Source organism: Rhipicephalus microplus, chromosome 6 (assembly GCF_043290135.1).
Source record: "Rhipicephalus microplus isolate Deutch F79 chromosome 6, USDA_Rmic, whole genome shotgun sequence".
Taxonomy (NCBI): domain Eukaryota; kingdom Metazoa; phylum Arthropoda; class Arachnida; order Ixodida; family Ixodidae; genus Rhipicephalus; species Rhipicephalus microplus.
The window spans coordinates 110,469,689-110,493,165 of NC_134705.1; the positions used below are offsets into that span (position 1 = coordinate 110,469,689).

General features: G+C 44.7%; 1 protein-coding gene across 1 annotated transcript in view; it reads left to right on the forward strand.

Annotated features, from left to right (window-relative positions):
- The first annotated feature begins 673 nt into the window (after positions 1-673).
- LOC142764870 (uncharacterized) overlaps positions 674-23,477 on the forward strand; it is a 43,175-nt gene continuing 20,371 nt past the window's right edge. The window contains exons 1-3 of the mRNA XM_075865414.1: positions 674-807; positions 3,091-3,141; positions 18,197-18,365. Coding sequence (XP_075721529.1) covers positions 727-807; positions 3,091-3,141; positions 18,197-18,365 — 301 coding nt within the window. The 5' untranslated portion in view covers positions 674-726. The remainder of the gene's footprint in view (positions 808-3,090; positions 3,142-18,196; positions 18,366-23,477) is intronic.

The following is a 23,477-nucleotide window of genomic DNA, read 5'->3' on the forward strand; positions in this document are numbered from 1 at the left end:
CATAAAGAATGATTGCAGTTATAAGCTTTTGCTATTCCTGCATACATAAAAAAAGTGCGCATTACAAGAGCCTGCCTAAAGACAAAAAAATAGATCAAACACTTGTCAAGTATAGCAACCTTATCAATTTATATACGTAGAGTCGCCTTTACCTCTATATTTGGAACATGCCAGTGATATACTGCCACCGGCAAAAGCATCCTGCTTCCTTTCGTGTTCCTCTGTTCTCATTCTTACCCAGAAAGGGAGAATGACCGAGCAGCTGTCGGTTATTGTAAGTGACCAATTAGGACTACGCAGGGCAAAAAAATGAGTGGTTACTTTTTTTTTCAACAGAACAGGGTGATGTTTACACCAACCGAAAAAACGAAATGAAACAAGAGAATAAATTAAATTTCGAATGCCAGAAATACTCCAAATGCGTGATTTCTTAGTAGGTTACAGTAACGCAGTGTAACAACGCTACACTATGAAACTACAGTAGGCCTGATATGCTAAATCTCAGCTTGGTTTTGAAATACTGCTTATGAATGACTTAGCAAGACAATCTCTTTGTGTCACGCAGTAATTCGCGGAGGGCCCCGCACATGTTCTTGTCGCTAATTTCCATGAAGCAGCCCTAAAAACAGAACCTTTTTCTCTTCTGTCTTTGTCTCTCTTGACGAATGGAAGCTTAGAAACTGAGTGTCGCTTTGAATGCTTTAACAAAGAATTACTTGACGGAACATGGATAGGGAAAGCCGACATGTACTTCTTGCCTGCCTTCTGGTTCTCTTCGTAAACTTTGCACTCACAGTTCCACCAGGTGTAAGTAAGCGGTATTGTAGCTTTTGTGATGCCCGCATTGTTAAGTGGCTGCCGTTGTAAGAGCTGGGCCACAAAGCATTACTACAGACGGCTAAGTGCGAGCAATGTTTTATTTATTAGTGCGGACCGCTTTAGTGAGCCGGGCTGCTGTATGATGTCGTACGTTGTAGTCGTGTGCTGTAATCGTATGCTATCGGAGTCTTTTGGCGTAATTCAGGCAAAAGCCATTTGCAGCACGTTGAACCCTCGCTCGCGCCAAGAAGTCTTTTGCTTCTTGTTCTTCGAGCGCCTACTCAATATTAAGGGCAGAACGCATTGAAGACCCCCGCTGTGGTGTGCTTGGCCCAATACAACTACAATGTCAGAAAAATTGAAAAAAAAAATGCCGAAACCAACTGATAAGAAAACTGAGAAAAAAATTAACCGAACAAAAATAAAGGTACAAATACAGTAAATGCGGGAAAACACAAAAATCAGGAACGAGAGGAGCAAACACAGTACTTAAGAAAACGAAAAAAAGAGTTTCAAACTTCCAGAAGCTTGGCGCTGATTCAGCATTTTGGTATTAAAATGTTCAGGCAGCTACATTATTTCGCCATGCTATCTGCTCCATTTTCGTGCTTATACCTCTATTTGGACGGTAACGTCGGCCTCTATTAGAAATTACTTTCACTAAAGTTTATGCACACGCCATAGTGTTCAGTTATTAAAACTCTTCTATACATATAAATCACTAAGTCTATAGCGTCAATATGAAATATAGAGCCAGGAAATGTTTATCTCATGTTGCTCGCAGAGTATTTTGAAAACAAAAATGTGGCTTACAAGTACAAAGCAATATTGCGAGTATGCCATCAGATTATGTTTGGGATGCATTGATTGATATGCGGGGTTTAACGTCCCAAAACCACTATATGATTATGAGAGACGCCGTAGTGGAGGGCTCCGGAAATTTAGACCACCTGGGGTTCTTTAACGTGCACCCAAATCTGAGCACACGGGCCTCCAACATTTCCGCCTCCATCGGAAATGCAGCCGCCGCAGCCGGGATTCGAATCCGCGCCCTGCGGGTCAGCAGCCGAGTGCCTTAGCCACTAGACCACCGCGGCGGGGCTATGTTTGGGATGCAAACATAGCGCCATGGATGCACAACATTCTATAGAATATAGAACAAAAGTTGATTAGCGGCTGTTTCGTTTCAAGACCTGCGTTGCTCACTGATAAAAACCAAGGAGGATTTAAAAAATTGCTGGAGAGGAAATCGTAGCCTAGGAGTGAAGCCGCACCTCTGGCAGAATGGCGGCTGCGGCGGCCACCTTTCTAGGGGCATGATAAAACATCACCGTTCAGCGATTAAGAACGGAACATTTCACTCACACGCCCAACGAGTGTAATGTGGAAACTTTTTCGGGTCACATAGTGCTCCAAGTGCGTCTTAAAGTTGCTAGTTTTTCTTAGTGAGCCTCCGATCGGACTCAAAGCCCTTTGAATATTCAGTAATCCATACTCGTTTTTGTGTGTTATTTCGTCGAGAACAACTGTCTTTTAATATAGAACTAACGTAGAATTACACTAACATATCAGAGCCACTTGATTTCTAAGTGAGCACTATCAGAAAAGAGCATGTTTCCGCCATCTTGGCAGTGGCAGAAGATGGCTTCACTTCTGCTGGCAAGGCATTGCGGGAGCTTCCACTTCAGCAATTTTTTAATCCTCCTTGGGGGGAACTCGTTCATCTTTGCACATATAACTTGAAATAGAATTTATTTTCGTTGATGTTTAACCGAGAAAGCTGGTTGAATGATATCATGGTGTTTAAGATTACTGCATTGAACTGCCAGTTCAGGAGACACAAAATATTATTCGTGAATTGAAGGGGTCTAACGTTTACCACTTTCGTGATAATCAACGTTGTCAGTAATGAGTATATAATTACCAAGCACACTCCTACGTGTCTCAGAGCATTTCTTTCTGCGTTGCGACACTTGGAAATTAGGTGGCTGCAATGTTGGTGGTACTTTGTCCACAGCTCAGAATAAATTGAGAACTTCTGAATTTATAATGACCTTTGAGATAATAAATGGTCTGTTTCGGAAACACACTAGAGGCAAGCTAGAAAGAAACACTATCAGTGTTACTCACTGATAGTTCACCAATGTGACGGTAGCCGGCAAGATCAGTGTAATTAGGACTTGTTTCATTTATTAGATGTGGGCCCGTTATAGTGATACAGTATTAACCAAGTAAAATAATGTAATAGTTTCATGTATTTTGCCTTTACAGTTTGACCCATCAACTTTGGCATATTTAACGCCTGGTGTCAAGTGGTGGCGGGTAAGTCAAGAAAACAAGATCGTTTCATTGCCTGCAGTATATGTGGTGGACAACAGTGAAATGTTTTTTGAAACGCTACGGGATGCTACTGATGGGCACTCACAGGTGGCGGCACCACCCCACTTCGCCAACCGTTAGCACAGAGCGAGCGAAAATGTGTGAAAGATACAAGGCGCGTTCATACCAAATAGAGTAAGTGTTTTTAGCTTAGTCGGTAAGCACAGGGCGCTCTTCGTCGTTGCCCAAGCATTCATAGGTTCGGCGCTCAACAGAAGATGTTATTCTGCATTATTTTAACGCGATATCATTTGAGAGCTCGTGTCGCAGAAACTCCGCTTTCAGCATCGGCCCCATAGGTCTGAGCGAGAAAGCTTATTACAGAGATCGCTGCGGGAGGCCACTACTTGCCAACGCGTGCGCGAGCGATCACATTGAAAAAACCACGCACTCAAAAAAAATTGTCCCCGAATCTGCATCTTACACTACAAGTGTCGTCGAAAGACGATAGTCTTGCGTCTGGAGTGAGTGGACAAAACGTTTATTTGATGTTCTGCGCAAGAAAATTGGTGAATGCCACATTATAGAGACACTGCCTTAGAGTGCGTCGAGCGTGTAGCGGAGGCGAACGAGCACATCAAGGCACGTTAAACACAAGCGCCATCTTACAGTTCTCTTAAAAAACAAAGGCCTGCGCGCACGCGCAGAAAGATGTGCACTTGTCTCGGAGGTGATAAGCTGTAGAACGCAAAGCGACGAGCAGGTGCCACCACCGTGTCGTCGTAGCAAAGCGTTGGAAACACTTTCTTTTTGAGCATCGCCTTGCAATGTCAGCGCAGCGCGATTATACGCTACAGCCCTTAGAGTTACTTGTGTGTGCCTATTTTAGTATAAAGGCAGACATACAAAAACATCAATGTGTTGTTATGGCGCCTGAAATATGAGTAATAATTGCTTTTTAGTTGACAATTGCACAGCTATGAACGCTAAATTTTTAGAAATATTGGTGGGTGCTGCGGATGGGGTTGGTTGTTTGGTGCTATTTGAGGTATCGTTAGAAGAGGACAGACAGAAAAATGTACAGACAGACAGGCAGACCTATTTTTTTCCGTTGAAGAACCCCAAGAAAAACTATCGTCTTTAAAAAGCAAGAAGTGCTCAAAGTCACGAGGTGCGGGGGACGTGGTTCCTTTGCCCACGCCACCCCTCCCTGTTTTGTATTCCGTTTGGGACGGGCCCACTCATTCGCTGTCCCGCCGTAGCGCGGAACCGATTCCGTTTATTTTATTGCGATAATAATTATATGCACACTCTCAACTGGGTATCGCCGCCGGCGTCGGCGTCGACGTAGACATCGTCGTCGATGTCATGCATCGTATATGTATACGTAGTTATATGTATGAAAACGGAAAAAAAGAAAAAAAACCCAGAAAAAAACACCCCGGTGCGTAAAAATCAATGTGGGACTTCCGCGTCGTGCATGCGAGGCATTAACCACTCAGCCACCGAGAGGCACCTCCTTCAACGTTCAAGCTGCAAGCTATTCATATCTACCACTCACCGCTCTTGCCGGCCATCTCTGGGAGGGGAAGGGACCTATCGTGTTTTCACCATTATCAGCAAAATGGCGCAGTGAGCGCGCGACGGCTCTCATCTCTCACGCGTACTATAGCCCGCGTAAAGAACAATGCGGTGTGCGCTCGATCACGCGCCCTTGTCTTGCAGTGGGGAGAATCATAAGTCTTGTCTAGCCTTTGAGTTTAGTTGGAACGATTCTGTTGTAGTTACGGGGCGCACAGACGTCACTGCAATCGTTGCGCAGCCTCCGTTTGCGAAACGGGTGCGCTTTTCTAACACAACAAAGTAAAAACTGAGACGCTTGCTCGCGTTATTCTGTACCTGTGAGTACGTTTTGTGCGTTTTTTTTCGTGAGAAACGCAGGGCACGTTTCGATATGCTTTCCATTCTGCACGTAACCATCCAATTTGTTGCTGTCGCGTTCATTGCTTCACAATTGCGGCAAAGCTTTGACTTTTTTCCTTCTCATTTTCTGGCGTTCATTTCACAACGTCTTACCCGTCACAAAAATACGTCACTGAAGTCTTAATGAACACCACAATGAAACACTTTCTTGTTAGAAAAAGCAATCGTGATTTAGTTCGAGAAATCTGAAATAAGCAGCAGCACGAAAGACTAAGTCTCCTTGTGGCTTTCGGTAACTCTCATATTTGAAATGCGCACACCACGCTACAATATAGCCATGTATGTTGCGTCTCATAACACCTAATCCATATCATGGAAGAACTGCTGGACAGATGAAATGATGAGATTGTTATGCCTTTGCAATGATTCGTAATCAGGCGTGATTTCCTGAAACGGTTATCAAGGAGTTTGCGTTAGCTTCTGGATGTACCTCAATATTCGATCTTATCGAAAGTGGCTAAGGTATTCGGCTGCTGACCCACAGGTCACGGGTTCGAATCCCGGCTGCGGCGGCTGCATGTTCGATGGAGGAGAAAATGCTGTAGGCCCGTGTGCTCATTTTGGGCGCATGGTAAACAACCAGGGAGTCGAAATTCCCGGAGCCCTCCACTACGGCGTCTCTCATTATCATATGGTGGTTTTGGCACGTCATACCCCACATACCAGTCAATCTTCTCCAAAGCAACTTAAGTCGGCCACAACTAACAGTTGTGCGCAGTCGGCCACTTTTTTGGCTCTCAGCGGCATATTATGAAGTAAAGTTGCAAAAAATTGCTCCGTCAGCGTGTGCTTTGTCGCCGTACACTTGTCCTCACCTTTTTTTTTTGAAAGGTAATTCAGTCGTACGACAACAAATACACAGAAAAAACTGCCACATATGCACGATAGCTTGAGATTTGGCTGACAACACGTTCAACTTCGTATAACGCCTATCGTGTGAAACTACCAGCATTGTCTCAAATGCCTCCGCGTGCTTTGAAAGAAATTAAAAAGTTGAAATTTAAGTGCTCTCTTTGTACACGTAGTCGAAAGGCAATCGTGTAATGCCTTGTCCTTCTTATCGCTTTCGTACACGCATCCTTCCACCACAAAGCACGACGGATGCGAATCATGCCATACGCTTCGGGAACATAATTAGACGGGGCGACAATCAAACAGGCCATTATTACTAACTACATGGTCTATACATAGAACAATCATCTCAACCCACATGCCTTTGTGCTTTTTTCACAGAGCTGAGGCATGTTTCCTCTGCGAGGGCTGGGGAGGAAATTGATTTCGCTTATTTGTACTCTAGATTCTCGCGAAATAGTGTCCCGTAGAGATGTTCAGGGGCATCGCGTTTATGTAACAGTCAATTTGCGAGGATCAAATGGTAAACCTTTACACTAGTGTTACTTGTTCCTGACAGCACAGTATGTGGGCTCCTTTTTATCTAACAAATCTGCCTCCAAGAAAACAATTAGTCAATGAGAGGACAAAGTGCATGCCAGCGAGAATCGTGCCAGATGCTTTCTTGAGCACTCTGAATTTGAAGAAATTATCGATGTTTCGAGATATCATGTATTATTAATTCTAAAAGGTTCAGCTGGTTATGTGTTCATAGGCACATCAGAAAAATAGCCGAGAGTACATGCAATGTGAAGCATTTTCAGCAAACCTAGCAAGCTTTTGCGGTTTTATATATATATATATATATATATATATATATATATATATATATATATATATATTGCCCCCTACGTCTGTGTGCTCACGTGATTGTGTCCTTAACTTCACTTACGCCAAAATGTGTCTGAGATGATAATATTGCATGACGAATGCAAGAAGGTCATACCATCAATAGACTTGGATATTTGTCGCATGCGTCGTGAAACTGTTCCCTCCCGTCACGCGTGGCACATTTCAGGCAAAACACAGTCCCGAGAATAGGGGTATAAGCCATTGGTTATCGACATTTTCTCTCCAAGCCGCCACAGCGATGCCTGCATTTCAGACAATATTCGGGGATAACTTTGTGTAACTAGTATATCACAAAATGCTAGGCAGGCGCAAATATTGCGGGGACGTGGTTATAAAAAATAGCGGTTAGTACCCGAATTGAATGAACGCATTCTAGTTCAGGTCATGTATTCGACCACCGAGCTGCGCGACTCCTCAAAACAGTTCCCGAAAGAGACACTATAGCTCTGTCATCTCACGGCAACATTTACATTGATTGCAGGGGACGCTTTCGGTCTTTATATGAATAAAATGAACATTATATATATGAAATCCTAAAGCTCGCCGGGCTATTGTCCGGCATTGCTGAACTCGGAGGAACACATTGATCACCTCTTTCAAGACAACATTTTTATCACGTATTTTTTATTTATTATATACTGCAGACCCTTAGCTTCAAACAGGTGGGCAGTTTGAAGAGGACATACTTGATGCAATAAATGATACAACAAATTGTTTGAGCTCGGGGTTTCATAATATCATAGAAAACACAAAGAGCGGCATTAAAATTATTTCAAAATAATGCATGTACTGAACAAAAATAAAAGAAGGATTCTACAACTCTATACTTAATATGTTGTGCGATTACTTTGAAAGTAAATACATAATAAATGCAAAAAGATAAACTCAAGCATTTTCACTGTTCATGCCAAGAAAGTGATAAATACTTATGCATACAATAAAAAAAGTATATACAAGACGATTTCCAAGAAAATTCTCTTTTGCAGCGAAGGAGATAATAGATACTATGAGGATGCATGAGTTATTTTATTCAAAACTGATACTGTCCGTGGAAAATTTGAGTACTTATAAGCTACTGTTCTGCAGAAATGAGGTGTTTGGAATTTAGCGCGATGGTGCCTTGTGGGTGTGGTTGACATTGATGTACGGTATGGCGATGGGTGAATCGCAAGTTCGCAACTGAGAAGAAAAAGAAGGTCAATTCTTGTCTATTTTCGACGCGTGCCTAGAAGGGAAGTGCTATTCGCTTTCATTATATCAGAAAGATAGTCGACTCGTAATAGCTTGTTAAAAACAACCAGACTGCTTTTTCCCAATTATTTCCAGGCAATTGATGTTAGCTTGAGTGTATTGGTCCCCTACTGCACTCACGTATTCTAATTCAGGTCTTGTCCAAGATTACGACGAAAGTAATTTCAAATTGCTCGGCCCATAATGACGCTTATGTTTCAGAAAGCAGACCTTCTTGAATGGGGAACAGGAAATGATAATTGTATATTTATTCCACGATAAGGTAGTTGTTATCGTAACACCTAAGTATTTATAGCTGTCGACTTGCGCAAGTGGCGAAAACCCCAGCTGGTAAGTAAAATGCAGGGTATTTTTCACGCGTTATATGAAACAGTGTGGTTTCATCAGTGTTCAGAACCATTCCCCTTTTTTCGCACCACTGCAGTACGTTATTTCGATTGCTATTTTAACTCAATTTGATCATCGGGATGAACAGTTCCTTTGAAAAATACGCAGTCCTCTGCAAATATTCGTACTTGACGACCAGGGCTTACTACTTTTACAATATCAATATTATAAACCATGAAAAGCACGGGGCCTAGGACACTGCCCTGTGGCACCCCTAAAGTGACTGCCAAACTTTCAGAAAGTTGACCTAGTGTCAGTATTTTCCTTCCTGTTAGTCAGGTAAGCAGAAGTTCATCCAATAAAATGTTCAGGGACGCCAAGAATTCTAAGCTTTATGAACAGTTTATCATGCGGAACCTTCTCAGACGCTTTGGTAAAATCAAGAAATTTTACGTCTGCTTGGCCGTTAGAATCAGGAAATGAAGCTAACGAATGATTACCGTTATTAGTTGGGTGATCGTTGAGTACCGTTTGCGAAAAAACATGCTGATATTCTGCTGTGTAGCATTATTTTCCAGAAAATCACGGACAGGAATTGCTATAATATGCTCCACGAGTTTGCAACATGGGGAAGTCAGTGTTATTGGACAATAATTTTGTATACGTGTCCTGCCAATTTTCGTGAACACAGGAAGAATTCGGTCTGTCTTCAGTCATTAGGCAATTGAGCAGTAATGAATAACACACGAAACAAAGTTACGGTAAAGTTGGCAAGAAGCTCGGCATATTGTTTGAGAAATATGCTAGGGCACCACAACAACTCTAGGTTTTCAAGTTACGTAGCATAATAAATATTCCAGAATACGATAGAAAACTCGCATCTGATAGTTAGGGATGTGCCGTCACAAGCGCATACAGTTGCTCTAGTGAGTGAGTGAAGCAACTTTATTGGCGATCCGGCATAAAGGGAGAAGGGGTAGGGGGATTAAAGCGAGACACTAGCGTGCTCGGACGTCCCGGAGCTGCAACCTACTCGGGTCAAACCCGTGGGGGCGCCGCTTTCAGCCGCTGGCGTTCAAGGATGCTAAGCACGTGCTGGACCACGTCTCTTTGGTTGCCCGGCTCTCGGCTGATGATTTTGCTGCTTATGGCAGTTGGCATTACTTCTCGGTTACCAGGCGGTGGTGCACAGTCCCAGAGGAGGTGTCTCTGGGTGGCTCGCGCCTTCTTGCAGTGTTGGCGTACATCAGTGGTGTAAACCTCTGGGAAAACGTGCTTTGCACAGACGGCGGTTCATATGGCTTGTACTTGCAACTGCCGTCGTGTGGCTGCTTCTCTGCGTTGTAGGTCTCGGTGAGGCGGTGGGTAGAGGCGTCTGCTCGTTCTGTACCACTGCAGAACGTCGGCGTTGGTTTGTGATATAATACTCTCCGTCTTCGGCATCGGGTCGTTGCGGCTCTAGACAATACACTTTAGAAGTAGTTGAAGTGTTGAGTAGTGTCACGCTAATCTGTCAGCAGCTTCCCGTCAACTGATATTCTAGTAAATGGTTTCTTGTTATTTTTAAGTACTGTCAAGTCTTGTCAGCATCATTTGTTGTGAAGTTAGGAAACAATACTTGAAATAATAGTCTTTTTCTGCGTGAAGCGCACGTGCGAAGTCATCTTCATCTGTCTTATTTTTCATTCTTCGCATGCTCCTTTTTATATCTCTTTATCCTGAATTTTAGTTTAATTGATTCACGATTCATCCAAGTCGTTTGCTTTTAACCTTTATTTCGTTTTGGGGGGTTCTAAAGTTTCTAGGAAATAGTGACACAGGTCTTTTAACTTGTTCTAAAATAATCCAGCGTTGCTGTGCTCTGAATAACTGAAACAGTTTTTCATGTATTCTAGAATTATTGGGTCGTTGCTAGGAGAAAAAGTCTTTAAAGGGACGTTCAGATACGTGCCTATACTTTAGTAGTCGTTGGATCGCTAACGATGTGCTTACGATATGGTGGGCAGGGAGCCCTGCTTCGACTTCTACAGTGTAACCAGAAAAATCATGACTAAAGAACGCCAAGTCTAACACAGAGCTAGGTATATTCTTTACACGAGTTGGTTGAACGACTACCTGCTTTAAATTATACCTTAAAATTCTATCGAACGTAATTTTAATGTGTTCATTTTGTGAGCTACTAGAAACAATGCATTTAAATCTACTCTTGGTAGGGTAAATTACCGATAAGAACAAAAATCTTATTTCCATACATCCGCGTTTCATTATGCAGCATCGCTAATACATCCATTCTCGCGTCCAAAGGTTTAGAAATTGCGTCCAATATAAAACTCTGGTCCGAGCTAGCGAATTTATCACGCAGGCTTTTGATGCCTGCTAAGTCATCTGATAGCATCATCTGAACACTATTTTTAACTAAAATAACCGCATAACCAACCTTTGCCTGCCGTTCCAAACGAAATACTGCCTAAGAAAGGAGGAATAAGTCATTGCCACATATCTCCTGATTAAGCCAGGTTTCTGTCGAAACATTTGCATGAGGATCATACTGCAGCAACGAACTTTCCAAGGTATCGGTTTGTTTTTCACACCGTGGGTGTTTACATTGAATATTCGGACATGATTAGGCTTTACAGGCATCAGGTTCATCACAAAATAATTTTGATGTATTATTGCGATGACCTTCTACGTGCGTGGACTGTGCCGTTTTTGTACTTTTGACACGCTTTTCAGCATTTCATCGTAATTAAAGTACTCTTTATCTATTCATAGCCTGTCGTGCATAAGCGAGCCCTTCTATCTAAGTTACTTTTCACTCTTGACACTTTTCCAGAGTAGTTATCGTTTTCTTAAAAGGAAGCTGAAGGAATTTTACATTCAATCAAGGTTCGTGTTTAGGAAGCACCGACATTATTGTTGATGATGTCATAATTGTTTTTGAGGTTGTAGCAGGAGGAGCTTTCGAACAGGCGAAATAAGAGCTAGTCTAGCTCCGACCCCACGAGTGCGCTGAAAGTGTGGGTGGCGAAACATACATCTTCTTCTTTTCTCTGGCCCCGAAAGAGTGTTCTTATCTTCAGCCATGGCCCCCGTGACTAACTCATCATGTGCCGTTAAATGAACTAATCGTAGAGGCCACACTTCAGCAGTGCTGCTGTTGCATTAGACGCGTAATATCGAGAATGACGTCACCCCGTTTGCTCAGGGTCTCAAGAAGCCTGGCGGCCACAGCCACGATATTTTTTCTCCAAAAAGTGTCATTAACGTTCACTCACGTTCCTTTTATGATTCAGCATGGATCAAACTATCCTCACACGCTCCTACTTATTTTGTTTAGAAAAGTGCTTTAGCTTTCCTTTAATATTGATGCGAAGTAGTCATTCTGTGCGAACGTTGATCTACCTTTTAGCTTTTTTTACATTAGGGAAGATTTTCTTCGTTTCGTTGAAATATTTAATTTACATGATTACTGGGCGCTTTACTTTGTGATGTCCAAGTCCATGAATGCGACCAATTGATCTACATTTCACGCCAAGTTTATTTTCAAACATGTATTTCACAACCTTGTTCATAGGAGACGTTTCTGTCGCATCGGGTAATTCGGGTATTCCATGAACTATCAAATTATACTGTCTACTTCGGTCCTCCAGATCTCTAAGTTCTTGTTTGCTTAAACTGTCTTGACATGGTCTACCGACTGCAGCGCTGCCTGCACTCCATCAGCTTGTCCTGAAGAAAAGGAGGGTTCAGTGCTACTTTCACTCACTTTATCGTTAAGGATTCTTATCACCTTTTTCATGTCTGCTGCTTCAGCTTTTAATTCATATAGGTGACATTTCAAGGCCTTCCTTGGAGCAGCTCTTGAAAAGTTTCTTCTTGTGTATGTCCAATGTTCACTTACACGTCGCCACACAAGAGTAACTTGAGACATAAACACACAACCATAAGAAATGCCATAGCACCGTTTCGGGCACAGCAGGACTATTAGGCCTGAAAATCACTTCAAAACGTGCAGTTATATATAAATGATCGAGCTTTTGCGTCCATTTCAATTCGAGAAATCTGATATCTGTTGTTCTAAAACGAGTATTGTTGATACGTCAAACCATCCGATACGCTTCGGGTTTCAGTGTGCTCGACGTGCCTGGGTAGTCCACTATATCCGCATCTGCAAGAGTGTGTGCGTAAGGGAACTTTTTCCCAACAATGTTTCTTTTTCAAGCATATTGTTTACCCGCCACAGTGGTCTACTGGCTAAGGCATTGAGATACTGACCTGCAGGTCGCGAGATTGAATCCCGGCTACGGCGGCCCCAATTCTGGTGGAGGCGAAACTGCTTGAGGCCCGTATGCGGAAATTTTGGCGCACGGTAAAGACCCCGAGGTAGTAGAAATTTCAGGATATCTCTATTACGGCATCTCTCATGATCATAAAAAACATTACGTGCTATGTTTTCTGACGTCATAGCCAAGCACCTAAACAGAACTCCATCAGGATGACGCAACTACGAGAATTGCATGTCCTTTGTGATGCCTCGGCCAGCCGCAAGCACGTCTAGAAATTTCGGGTATCAGAAAGAAAAGCATTCACTCCAGATAAGCATTGAAGCAAGCAACACTGCTATAATTACAAGAGTTGTACTTGGACGGAACGCAGATATACTCTGATGGGTCCGTGTCGTCCAGCAGCTCATCAGGTGCCGCTGTAATTCCGGCTGCAGCAATGACAATCAAATTTAACTTGTCACATATGACTACATCTACGGCATCAGAGCTTGCTGCTATAAGGGCTGCTTTACAATATCTTGTTTGAGCGCGTCCAGGAAAAAGGGTCATTATCTGTGACTCGAAGGCAGCACTTCAGAGTTTGCAGTTTGCCATGCGTAGGAGGAATCATGATCAATTGGTACATGAAATAAGACATTGCCATCATGAAGAGCTAGCACGAGGGCATAATATTATATACTATTGGCTGCCTGGACATATCGGTATTACCGGAAATCAATTAGCCGATGATGCAGCACGCTCAGCCCATGAAGGAACCCGTGCGGTCCCGATTCCTTTATCAAGGAATGATGCAGCAAGACAAATTTACCTGCTGGCTCGAGATCTTACACGCACGTTCCGGTCGTCTACCAGCTTCCAAAGGTGTCACTTATATGAACTGGATCCTTCGCTCAAGACAGTTACAATCACAACTTTCCCACTCTGATGCGACACTGTTATGCCACCTTTGGTTGGGTGTTGCATTCACAAAGGTGTGCTCCTTTCGCATTGGTATGGCAGACACCTCTACATGCGGCTACTGTGGAGCTGAATAGACCATTGAACACGTCCTGTGAAGCTGCGCTTGCTACGACACACAGCGATGCCAGCTCCGGATGGTTTTGAATCAATTTGACTCTAGACCATTCTGTGTGCAGAAGATTCTGGGACCTTGGGCATCGGCCTTAGTAGCGCAGAAAGCGACTACAGCACTCCTACTTAAAGCCAACAAATGTGAGCGACCGCCTTTAGACCGCGTGTACTCCTCCGAGTGTGCTCGTGATTGTGTTTACCTTCTTATCTCTCTGCAACCTCTTTTCTCCCCTTCACCCCTTCCCCAGTACAGTGTAGCAAACCGGATGTGCGTGTGGTTAACCTCCCTGCCTTTCCTTGAATCTTTATCTCTCTCATGATCATATAGTGGTTTTGGGAGGTTTTGGGACGTTAGACTGCAGTAATTGATAAGTATAATATTTCCTGACATGATTGATTTCCTCGATAGTCAAGGCCTTCATCAAAGCCTCCTCTTACCACCCTCAGAAATAAGTTACTCGCTACGAACTTGACAACAATATATCAATAACTACGCAAAATACACAAAGTCGTTAATGCAAGCGATATCTCACTGTGGACAACTGTGGACGCAAGTTAGCCAGATGAAGACAAAGGACGCTCGAGAACAACAACAGACTTTTATATATACGAAGGCGAACAAGGGAATACACACTACATAAACTCACACATATGTACACGCATTCACGGTCTCACGCGGAAGGGAAGTTAATGTTCTATTTGGTCTACTCACGTTCTACTCTTGGAGCGTGAACGTTGCGATTGACCTTGAGCTCTCTCGTAGTCAGGAGGCAGTGTGCCTTGTGCTCGCGGAGTTCGTACCGAGGCGGGGCCCGGCCCAGAAGATAACCACCAGGGGCATTCCAGTACGGTGGTCAATGCCTGGGCTTGCCTGTACACACACCGAGCACAGCGTACCGCTGACTGCCGCGAACAGACCTCGGACAGCGTCTCCCTCCGAGACCAGAGCAGCAGCTGACCGTGACGAACGTTGCTTCAGACAAACCCGGGGGTGAGTTGGGGCAATGCCCAGTCCGGCACGCACCCGAGGACTTCAACGCCGAGACGAGGCCCGGACATGGAGGGTCAGAACGAGCAGTCAGGCCGTGGCCCAAACTTGTCCTTGTGCTCTGCTCTCTGAGGTTAGCCGAGCTGTCCCCGTGGCTCAGGAGCTTTTCACGAGGTACGCGCACGATCACGCGCATAGGCGAGCTTTATCGTTTCACAGCTATCACCATCATGCCGATTCCCGCGCCCCCTGAAATACTAAATCGGCCCCGCACACAAATCACAAATAAATCGGCCCCGCACACCCATTTTCTACGTCAAATCATGACCCACACTCTCCAGGGAAATGTTTTTCACCACACTCACTTACGTTAGGGAAATAATGCAGCATAGGCAACTAATCCCACACTTCTTCGCGTGGCATTGACTTGCACATTTAACAGGATGCACAAAATTCTGATAGTACTTGAGTTAAAATTGCAAAGAACAAAACGTTGACAAACACACAACTTCTCGCAGGCAAGGGCACAACCTGCAATCTTGATAGAGCTTTTCCTAAGCTGTATCAGTGAGCCATGGCATTGGTCATACTCCCATAGACTTTCTCGTGTATATGCGCACTCCTATTTGCCCTGTTTGTGTCCATTAGCACTTGAACTTGATAACAGTTACCAGTTGAAAAATAATCACTCGCTTCAAGTCTGCTAGAACGAGACTATCACTATAAATGTACGGAGTAAGGGGAATAAAGTTCTTTTTGTGCTCAAGAATAATGACAACGAACAAACATTGGAGCCAAGGCAAGTACAGGTACACTATTGCAGTCAAACTTTCGTACCTCGTCAGCCTCTCACAAATATAACGCGCGGTCCATATCGCAAAAGCAGATGCGGCGTTTAGTTTTGAAAAAATAGCCAAATGCACCAACCGAAACTACGCTACATTTCACAGGAAGTTATTACGCCTAATTACCTTCCTAGTTTATAAGGTTTTTAATTAAATTGATGTATTGTTTACTTTAACATGAACTCAAAAGCACAATCTATGGTCAAAAATGACCCGATTGCTCCAACTGTTTCAATCACACGTGACCACATTCATTAAATCAGCACTACGACTACAATCGTCACCAAACAATAAACATGGTCTCACCCAAAATGTTTCATTCGTGCCCTAGTTAGTTTGTTATTGTATTCACCTTCCACAATTAGCTTTTTTCTCGGGCGAGGAGGCATATACTGGAGCACATGATGTTCAATGACAGAACTCGGTTATGAAGAATAAAAGGCTAATATTCCTTCTTCTTTTGCAAGTCACTTATTATTTTCGAGTTCTGTGCAACAGTTTTAGCGCTACGAGTTTAGCGTACTCGATGACCTTTTGCGCTCTTCTTCAACACAGCACAAGTTGACAACTTCCCACCATCCTCAAACAAAGAATCTTACCAAACGCGTACATCGCACCCTCACGGAAACGTTCTCGATGTACTTCTCGTCTGACGACCAAGACCTGGACCTAGCACTACCTCACGTTACGTTCACCTGTAATTGATCTCGCCAAGATACCACAGGTTATTCACCATTTTATATGCTCTACGGCCGTAATCTGACCTGACCTCTGGACACCCTACTACCGACTACAACACCTCCACCGAGTGAGCGAATAGGCACGTGATGCTATCGCTCGCACTGATCACGCACGTTAGATACCCGCTCTAGGCTGTTGGCTTCACAAGCAACCCACAAGGCTCTCTACAAAAGCAAACACTCACCTCTAACCTGGTTCCCTAGTTCTTTTCTGGTGCCCAGCTTGTCGTCTTGCGGGAGAAGTTGTTCTCTCAGTACAAGGAAACTTACCAGATCATAATACAAGTAATGGACATTACCTAAGAAGTCGTTTCACTCTCCTAGACTAACCTGTCTGCGAACATCCCTTGTGACGTAGTTCACGTCAGTATGTTGAAAATATACCGCCCTGCTACTGAAGACCACGTATAAAGTGCACCAAGACAGTGGTTTTATAGCCGGAGGACAATGATACGTAGCTAGCCCATGGAGGGTGAACCATTCTGCGTACAGAAGATGACGACGTCTTGGTCGGTGGCAACACACTTGAAAATAGTCACGGCCTGTCTCATTTCGCGTAATATTATTATGTGTTTCGTTCGCTTAACCAAGATAAATTTGAATCAAAATACCCATAGAAGGAAGATATTGGGCATCTGTACATTCGCCTTAAGAAGTGATCTGAAACAGATTGGAATGAAACGAATCGGAACACATTTAGAGGCCATCAATTGATTGAAAGAACAATAATACACTGATTACAACCCGGAATAATGCGGTTTTTGCCAGGAAGGTTCACTCGCTCTTCAAGTCTAGTAATTGCCATAACGCACATGCGACGAAGTACATCACTCACAGAAGCTCAAGAATAATCTCAATTCTATCGCAAAATATGGCTATTCTATACATTAGAATCATTTTACACTTATTTTACGAGCAAATTGATGCCTAAATAAAACCACCAATATATAAGAGCAAAATGCCAACTCTACCCTTCAATAGTGATGATACTGGGCCAAGAATATTTTCGCTAAAATGCAAGTTTGTGGTATTTAGGTGAAAGTTTCATACCAGCCAATTGTTGCTGGAGCAGGCGAGACCATATTGTCAATAGGAAAAAAGTGTTTTCCTCTAAGATTGAGTTAAAATGCATCTGCTTCTTTTAGAAACAAGCACGTACGTAGTCCTAAGAAGATTGCATTTGCTGCTGCAGTTGGTTTTTATAGTCCAGTAGAAAGTACCCACGTACGGGATATCATAAATAAATATTCTGCCTTTTAAATCATCATTGCAAAGGTCAAAACACCTGAAAAGACACTTGAGACACGTGTTGAATTTTAAGGATAAATGGCCCCAGATCTGCTCGAACGTTACGACTTTCTCGAACATTTTGAGGGGAATCGGACTTGCCTACCTTGTAATTTTTTATACGTAATGACAAGTCATGGACTGAATAATTAGAAACTTCATAATGTCACAACCCACAAGTACGTTGGAATACAAACGCAACCACTTAATTAGCTGTAGGCCTTGTAAAATACCTAATCCATTACGATAATTTTGTTGATGCAACTGAATTATCGCGTTCCTATTTCTAGGAAAGGCAAATAATGTGTTGGCTATATGAAAATGCGGCCATTACTGAAAAAACACATTTTTCGTTTGGAAGTGTAAATATCAGCTAAATTTATGCGGAGTTTATTACTTACTTGCCTACAAAACATAGAATGTGCTGCAATGTAATACAGCAAGCTCCGATAAAACATTTACTTACGTAGGTAACCTAAAGTGCGATAAACAAGCACGAAGGTAACTCTGAAAGTGTGATCTAATATACTTTTACAGGAAATAGGTGATGAGTGTTCATCCGATGGTCAGTGCCAACCCGGAACCTGCTGCGTGAACACTGGGCTCAATAGTCCTACCTGCCGACATCGTTCAAGAATCGGCCATGGGTGCAGCCTGCAATCCTACCAAGGAGTATATTATGGCCATTGCCCTTGCAGAGGTCGAGGTAATTGGAGTCTTTGCATTCGTGTTTTCTACGTTAACAACAGCGAAAACTTTGAATATTTCCCTGACTGCAACCCTGCTTGGATGCACAGCAGCATCGTTGCGCACGGGTGGTGTCATGGGTTTAAGGGCGTTAACGCGGGTGTACGGCTAGTGCTGCAAGATTCATTTAAGCTATGGCTTCCAGGTGACACGTACAGACAAGTTTCAATGCCTACGTCAGGCGCGCATAAAATTTATTGGCCGTGAACAGACCAATCGGCTGTGTAGTGAGTGATGCTCGCGGCATTTGTTGCGGTTGAGTGGGCGAGAGGGCAGCTGCCGGCGCCACGGTGAACGCGTGGCAGGCAAGGGAGAGAGTGACATCGGCACGCAGTGCGAAGGGAACTTGACGTGAACGCGCCGCAGCGGCGTGACCTACTTTGCACCGCGCCAATACTTGCGGCGCGTGGCGCGTTTGTACAGAGGGACAGCGTTACACAGGTTAGTCAAAGAGCTGCTTCGCATCTAGAACTTCGTTCCTGCCATGTCTTCTCTGAGCATAATGCGAAATGTCTTCATTTTAACTGAATTTTAATTGGCATGGATAAATTGCAAAATCTGGTTACGTGTCAAAGTTTATTTTTGAGGCATGTACGTAGTGTGTAGATTATTTAATTCGTTATACCACTTTATAGTACAGTGACGTACGCGTAAATAATGATAACTGCAAGTGCTGACTTTAGTTATCTACAGGAGAGGGAGCCCAATTTTTTAGAAGTTTAGCAGTTATTTCAAATCCTTTTATATTATCTGAACGTAACACCCAAGCTAACTTTTGGGCTGTAAGGGCGCACTCAATCTTCCCATTGAAGGGAGCGAAAGCGGAAAACTTAGCGGAAACTTGCTTGCTCCGCCGTGTGTGCGGCTGGAAAGCCACGCCATGAGGCTGACGCGAAAAAAACGGTCCAAGGCCGATTTTTTACCCACGCAAAAGTGGATCGGCTATCCTCTTCACGGCTCTGGCTGCACTAAACAGCTGCCTGAAAAGCCGCTCACCAAACTAAACACCTAAAGAGCCACCCACCGATACAACATGGCGGCAAAGGCGTCGGCGGTGGCTCCCATCGGCTTAAATTGCAAATGACCCGCACAACACGACAACGCTTCACGGCCTCGACAAGGACGCGTTTATCGAGAGCATGGTTGGGATTACGCTTGCCGAGAACATTGGAAGTAAAAGGTGCAACAACTGTGAGGCGGGATGCCCCAGCAGGCCCTGGAAACTGAGCGCTAGTGTCGGTTTCAGGGAACATCTGCGCACGTAGTGGTTGCCGGGCATAATACGATTTGATTGAATAAAGTAGGGTTAATGTGCATGTTAGGATTTATTGGAAACAAACTAAAAGATTTGATTGAACTGTTTAGAACTGACATTTCATTTATTTTAGGCCAGCTACAACTATAGAATGAAACACAAACCGGGATCGGCTATCCAGCATGCAGATGCATCGTCCCACCTACCGTTACCATGACATGTTTTTACCATGTAGTATTATCAGCCGAGAAACTAAACGCGATAAGTTGCTGAGGCCCCTGTGCGACATGACTTGGTATGGATGCTCTAAAACCATGGCTGAATAGCTAAAACCAATCTGAGTACGCCGGCTAAGCCTCAGTGTACACAACAGTGGGGTATAAGGAGATACAAAGTAGTAGTACCGAAGACATTCTTCAATCATATTTCTCAATTGCTGCACTAGCAGCAATGGGTCTAACCGGAATGAAAGCATTGATCAGGTCCATATTATGGTGGCTGCTGAAATGAACATAGCCCTCGAAACAAAGTGAGAGAATGTGAAATGTGTCACACGCTTCTCCCTGCAACACAACTTGTACCCCTGTCTTCGTGGCAGATTTGTCAGAATCCGTGCGAGCAAGTGCAATTAGACTTCACTGAATAAAAAAGAAAGATGTTGCTTCTCGCTATCGACACGTATTTCAAATGCCATGACATGAAGATAATGAGTGTAACAACCAGGGCAAAGACCGTTGAAGTAGTGAATGTTAGTTCGCGGTGCGTGGCTTTTCTCTGTAGGTAGTGATGGACGACTGGTGGCAGTTTCGAGCAGCTGAGTATGAAGATGCCCTTCAAGCTAGTTATGTGGCGCACACACTAACGCCCCCGTACTTCACGCACTCCAATGATGCGGCAGAGTGCAAAGTTCAGACAAAAAAACTGGCAGCATTTTCACGGAGTGAATGATGGAGAGTGGGGCGAAGCATCCGTTCATCCATTCGTTCTTGCTTCCGTCCATCCGTGCGTCCGTCTGTGTGACCGTCCGTGCGTCCCCTAACCCGTCCGTGTATGCGTCTGTTCTTGCGTCCACACGTCCATCTGGGCGTCCGTCCCTGCGTTCGTCTATGCATCCGCCCCTGCGTCAGTCCATGCGTCCATCCGTCGGTGCAGCCATCCGTGAGTCCGTCCATGCATCTGTCTGTGAGTCCGTTCGTCCATCTATTTAACGCTCTAAGTACCACCATCTCGCATTTTTTCATTATATATTACTATTATGCACCGCCATCCAGCGGACATTCCAAGGACTAAACGAGAGGTGGCACACGCACACTTTCTTACGGCTTGCGCTTCGTGTCTACTTCCCACCTTTAACCACCTCGAGTTCATGGCATATACGAGTTCACTGTATTCTAGGCACTGCCGCCCAACGCTCGCTAAACATTTCTAAAACCAAGGAGATTATGCCCAGCGAGTATAACGTAGCAACCCTTTCGTGTCAGATAGTGCTCAATGTACATGCCAATGGCTGCTAATGGGGATCGCTGCACGCGTTAACCAAAAGCCGAATGCTCCTCTCATTCCCCATTAGCAGCGATTGGCATGCACATTGAGCACTATTGTTTATTGTTCAACAACGCACAGAAGAAATCTCTCACCGGCACCACATTGGAGGTCAAAATGTAAGACTGGTTACACACTACAACCACTACTACGACTACGCGGGACGAACGGGTGCAGCTATAAGGAGGTTCGCCCCTAAAAAAGGCACTGCTCAAAAAGGTGCTAGAGGACTCGGGAAAGAGTACCAACGGAATGCTACAACACAGAATAGCCAACTTAACGTTCTGCTTTTAACTACACTTCTCTTCTGTGGTGGGAGAATTGCGCTGGTGATTTGTTTGGTGCGGTGAGAATGCCGGCATGGACATAACGGGTCACGTTGTCAGGTAGGATCACTATAGCACGACTGACGCGAAGAGGATGGCCTATCGCCCATTATGGGTACCAGCCAAGGCAGCGGGAAGAACGAAGAAGGCGAGCGAGCCACGTGGCATCGGCTTGTGGAGGGGGGGGGGCAGCGAAGACGATGGTCTACCAGGGTCATGGTCGTAGTCTCGTCTTGCGTGCCTGGCAGACTCAAGGGTCCGAGTGGATTGCTTCGCCTGGCCTCAAGTACTGATGGTTCCTGGTTTACGCGTTCGAGAAGTCTGCATGGCTTCGTCTACCATGGTTTTCGGCACCAACCTGCTCCATCGACGCATCTGCTTCAGCGTTGCCCCGTTCTTCACCGAACTCCTGCAGCGCCGGCATCCCAAATTTGCATCGTGCCTACGCAGACGGGCCCCGCAAAAATTTCAAGTTCTCGCTGGTGAGACGTTCACGTGTTGGAACTCAGTTTGGGCTGGTGTGTTTCTTCAACAGTTTTGTCTCCATGACACAACGCCCTTGTCGTGTGTCCGTTTTGTATGTTTCTGCTTAAAATGAAAAGAAAACGAAAACAGCCTAATCTTTTTTTATTCAGAGTGTTGCTGTCCCTGGTGCAACGTCTGCTTATTACAAAGAACTCCATCACAATGGTGCGCAACGTTGGCCGACGCTGAACAACCACGATATCAATCTGAGAAAGCCGATTAGATTGGCAGGGACGCTTGGTTTGCAAGAGACACGCTTCGAACATAGATTGAAGAGCACAAGTTGTGCGATGGAGCTATTCGTGCTGAGGAACGCAATTTGCTGCGCAAGCAGCATAAGCGTGACGAGAAGACTCGGTGAGAACAGCATGAACGCCAGCAACGTGCGCGTGAGGCGGAGTTGACGTTGGCGAGGAAAAAAGCATCTCCTGAAGGCGAAAATTGGCAAATCCCACGAATAGTGGGAATCGATGATATGCAAAGCATGAATAAGAAATGTTGATATGTCACTTTAACATCAGCACAACGCTACGAGGTGGAGGTAAGTGATGCCGCACATGACTTCTGTGTCAAGATTATCATGTTTGGATTTGTCGTTTACCTTCGTCATCTGTTCACGTCACGCGATCTCGAATTTAATATAAGTGGAGCTTTCGAAATGGCCACAAGCATGCTATGAGCGTGGTATGTCGTCATGTTCTTACATAACACGCGGGTCAGGATTATCACGTTTGCACCAGTCATACATCTCGCCATTCATTGATAACACGTAACACCAAGTTTGGTATAAGTGGAGCTAGCGAAAAGGCCGCGAGCGCTTCATGAAGGGCCCAATATACTCCGATGTGGCGTTGACGCGCGAGCTCGCTGGGCACAGTGACGCCACTTTAGCAAAACGCGAGCACTGTATACACCTTTCGAAAGGAAGGAAGAAAACACCGCCATGATGGGCTGTGCGCGGGAGTACGAAGGATAAGGGCGCAGCGTTGTTAGTGCATTTACGAGGGGGCGCGCCAATTCGCACAGCCCAAGGAGGGCTATGGCGGCGCTCAGGGAGGTGTTTAAGAAAAGGTGAATAGTCTGACGCCAAGCGCGACGCGACCAGCGTCCGTCGGCGGAGCCCGACGGCAACAGGTGCCAAATGCGACATGCTGCATTTTGCGCCAATGCATTACCACGGCCGGACTCGACTCCTTCTCCGGCGCTCCCCTTACGGCCTTCGCATTGGGGCGTTTTGCTGCCTGCCGCCACAAGTTCGGGGTAGCGCTGCTAGACCACTGTTGCTCCGCCGCCTCCAAGCGCGTTCACGGGCACAGTGTGCGCGCCACAGCGCTATGGCCATCATAACAGCGCTGAGTACGAGAAACAGAACCAACTGTGGCGCCTGAATTCTTGAAGTTGAACGTTTTATCCACACAATACA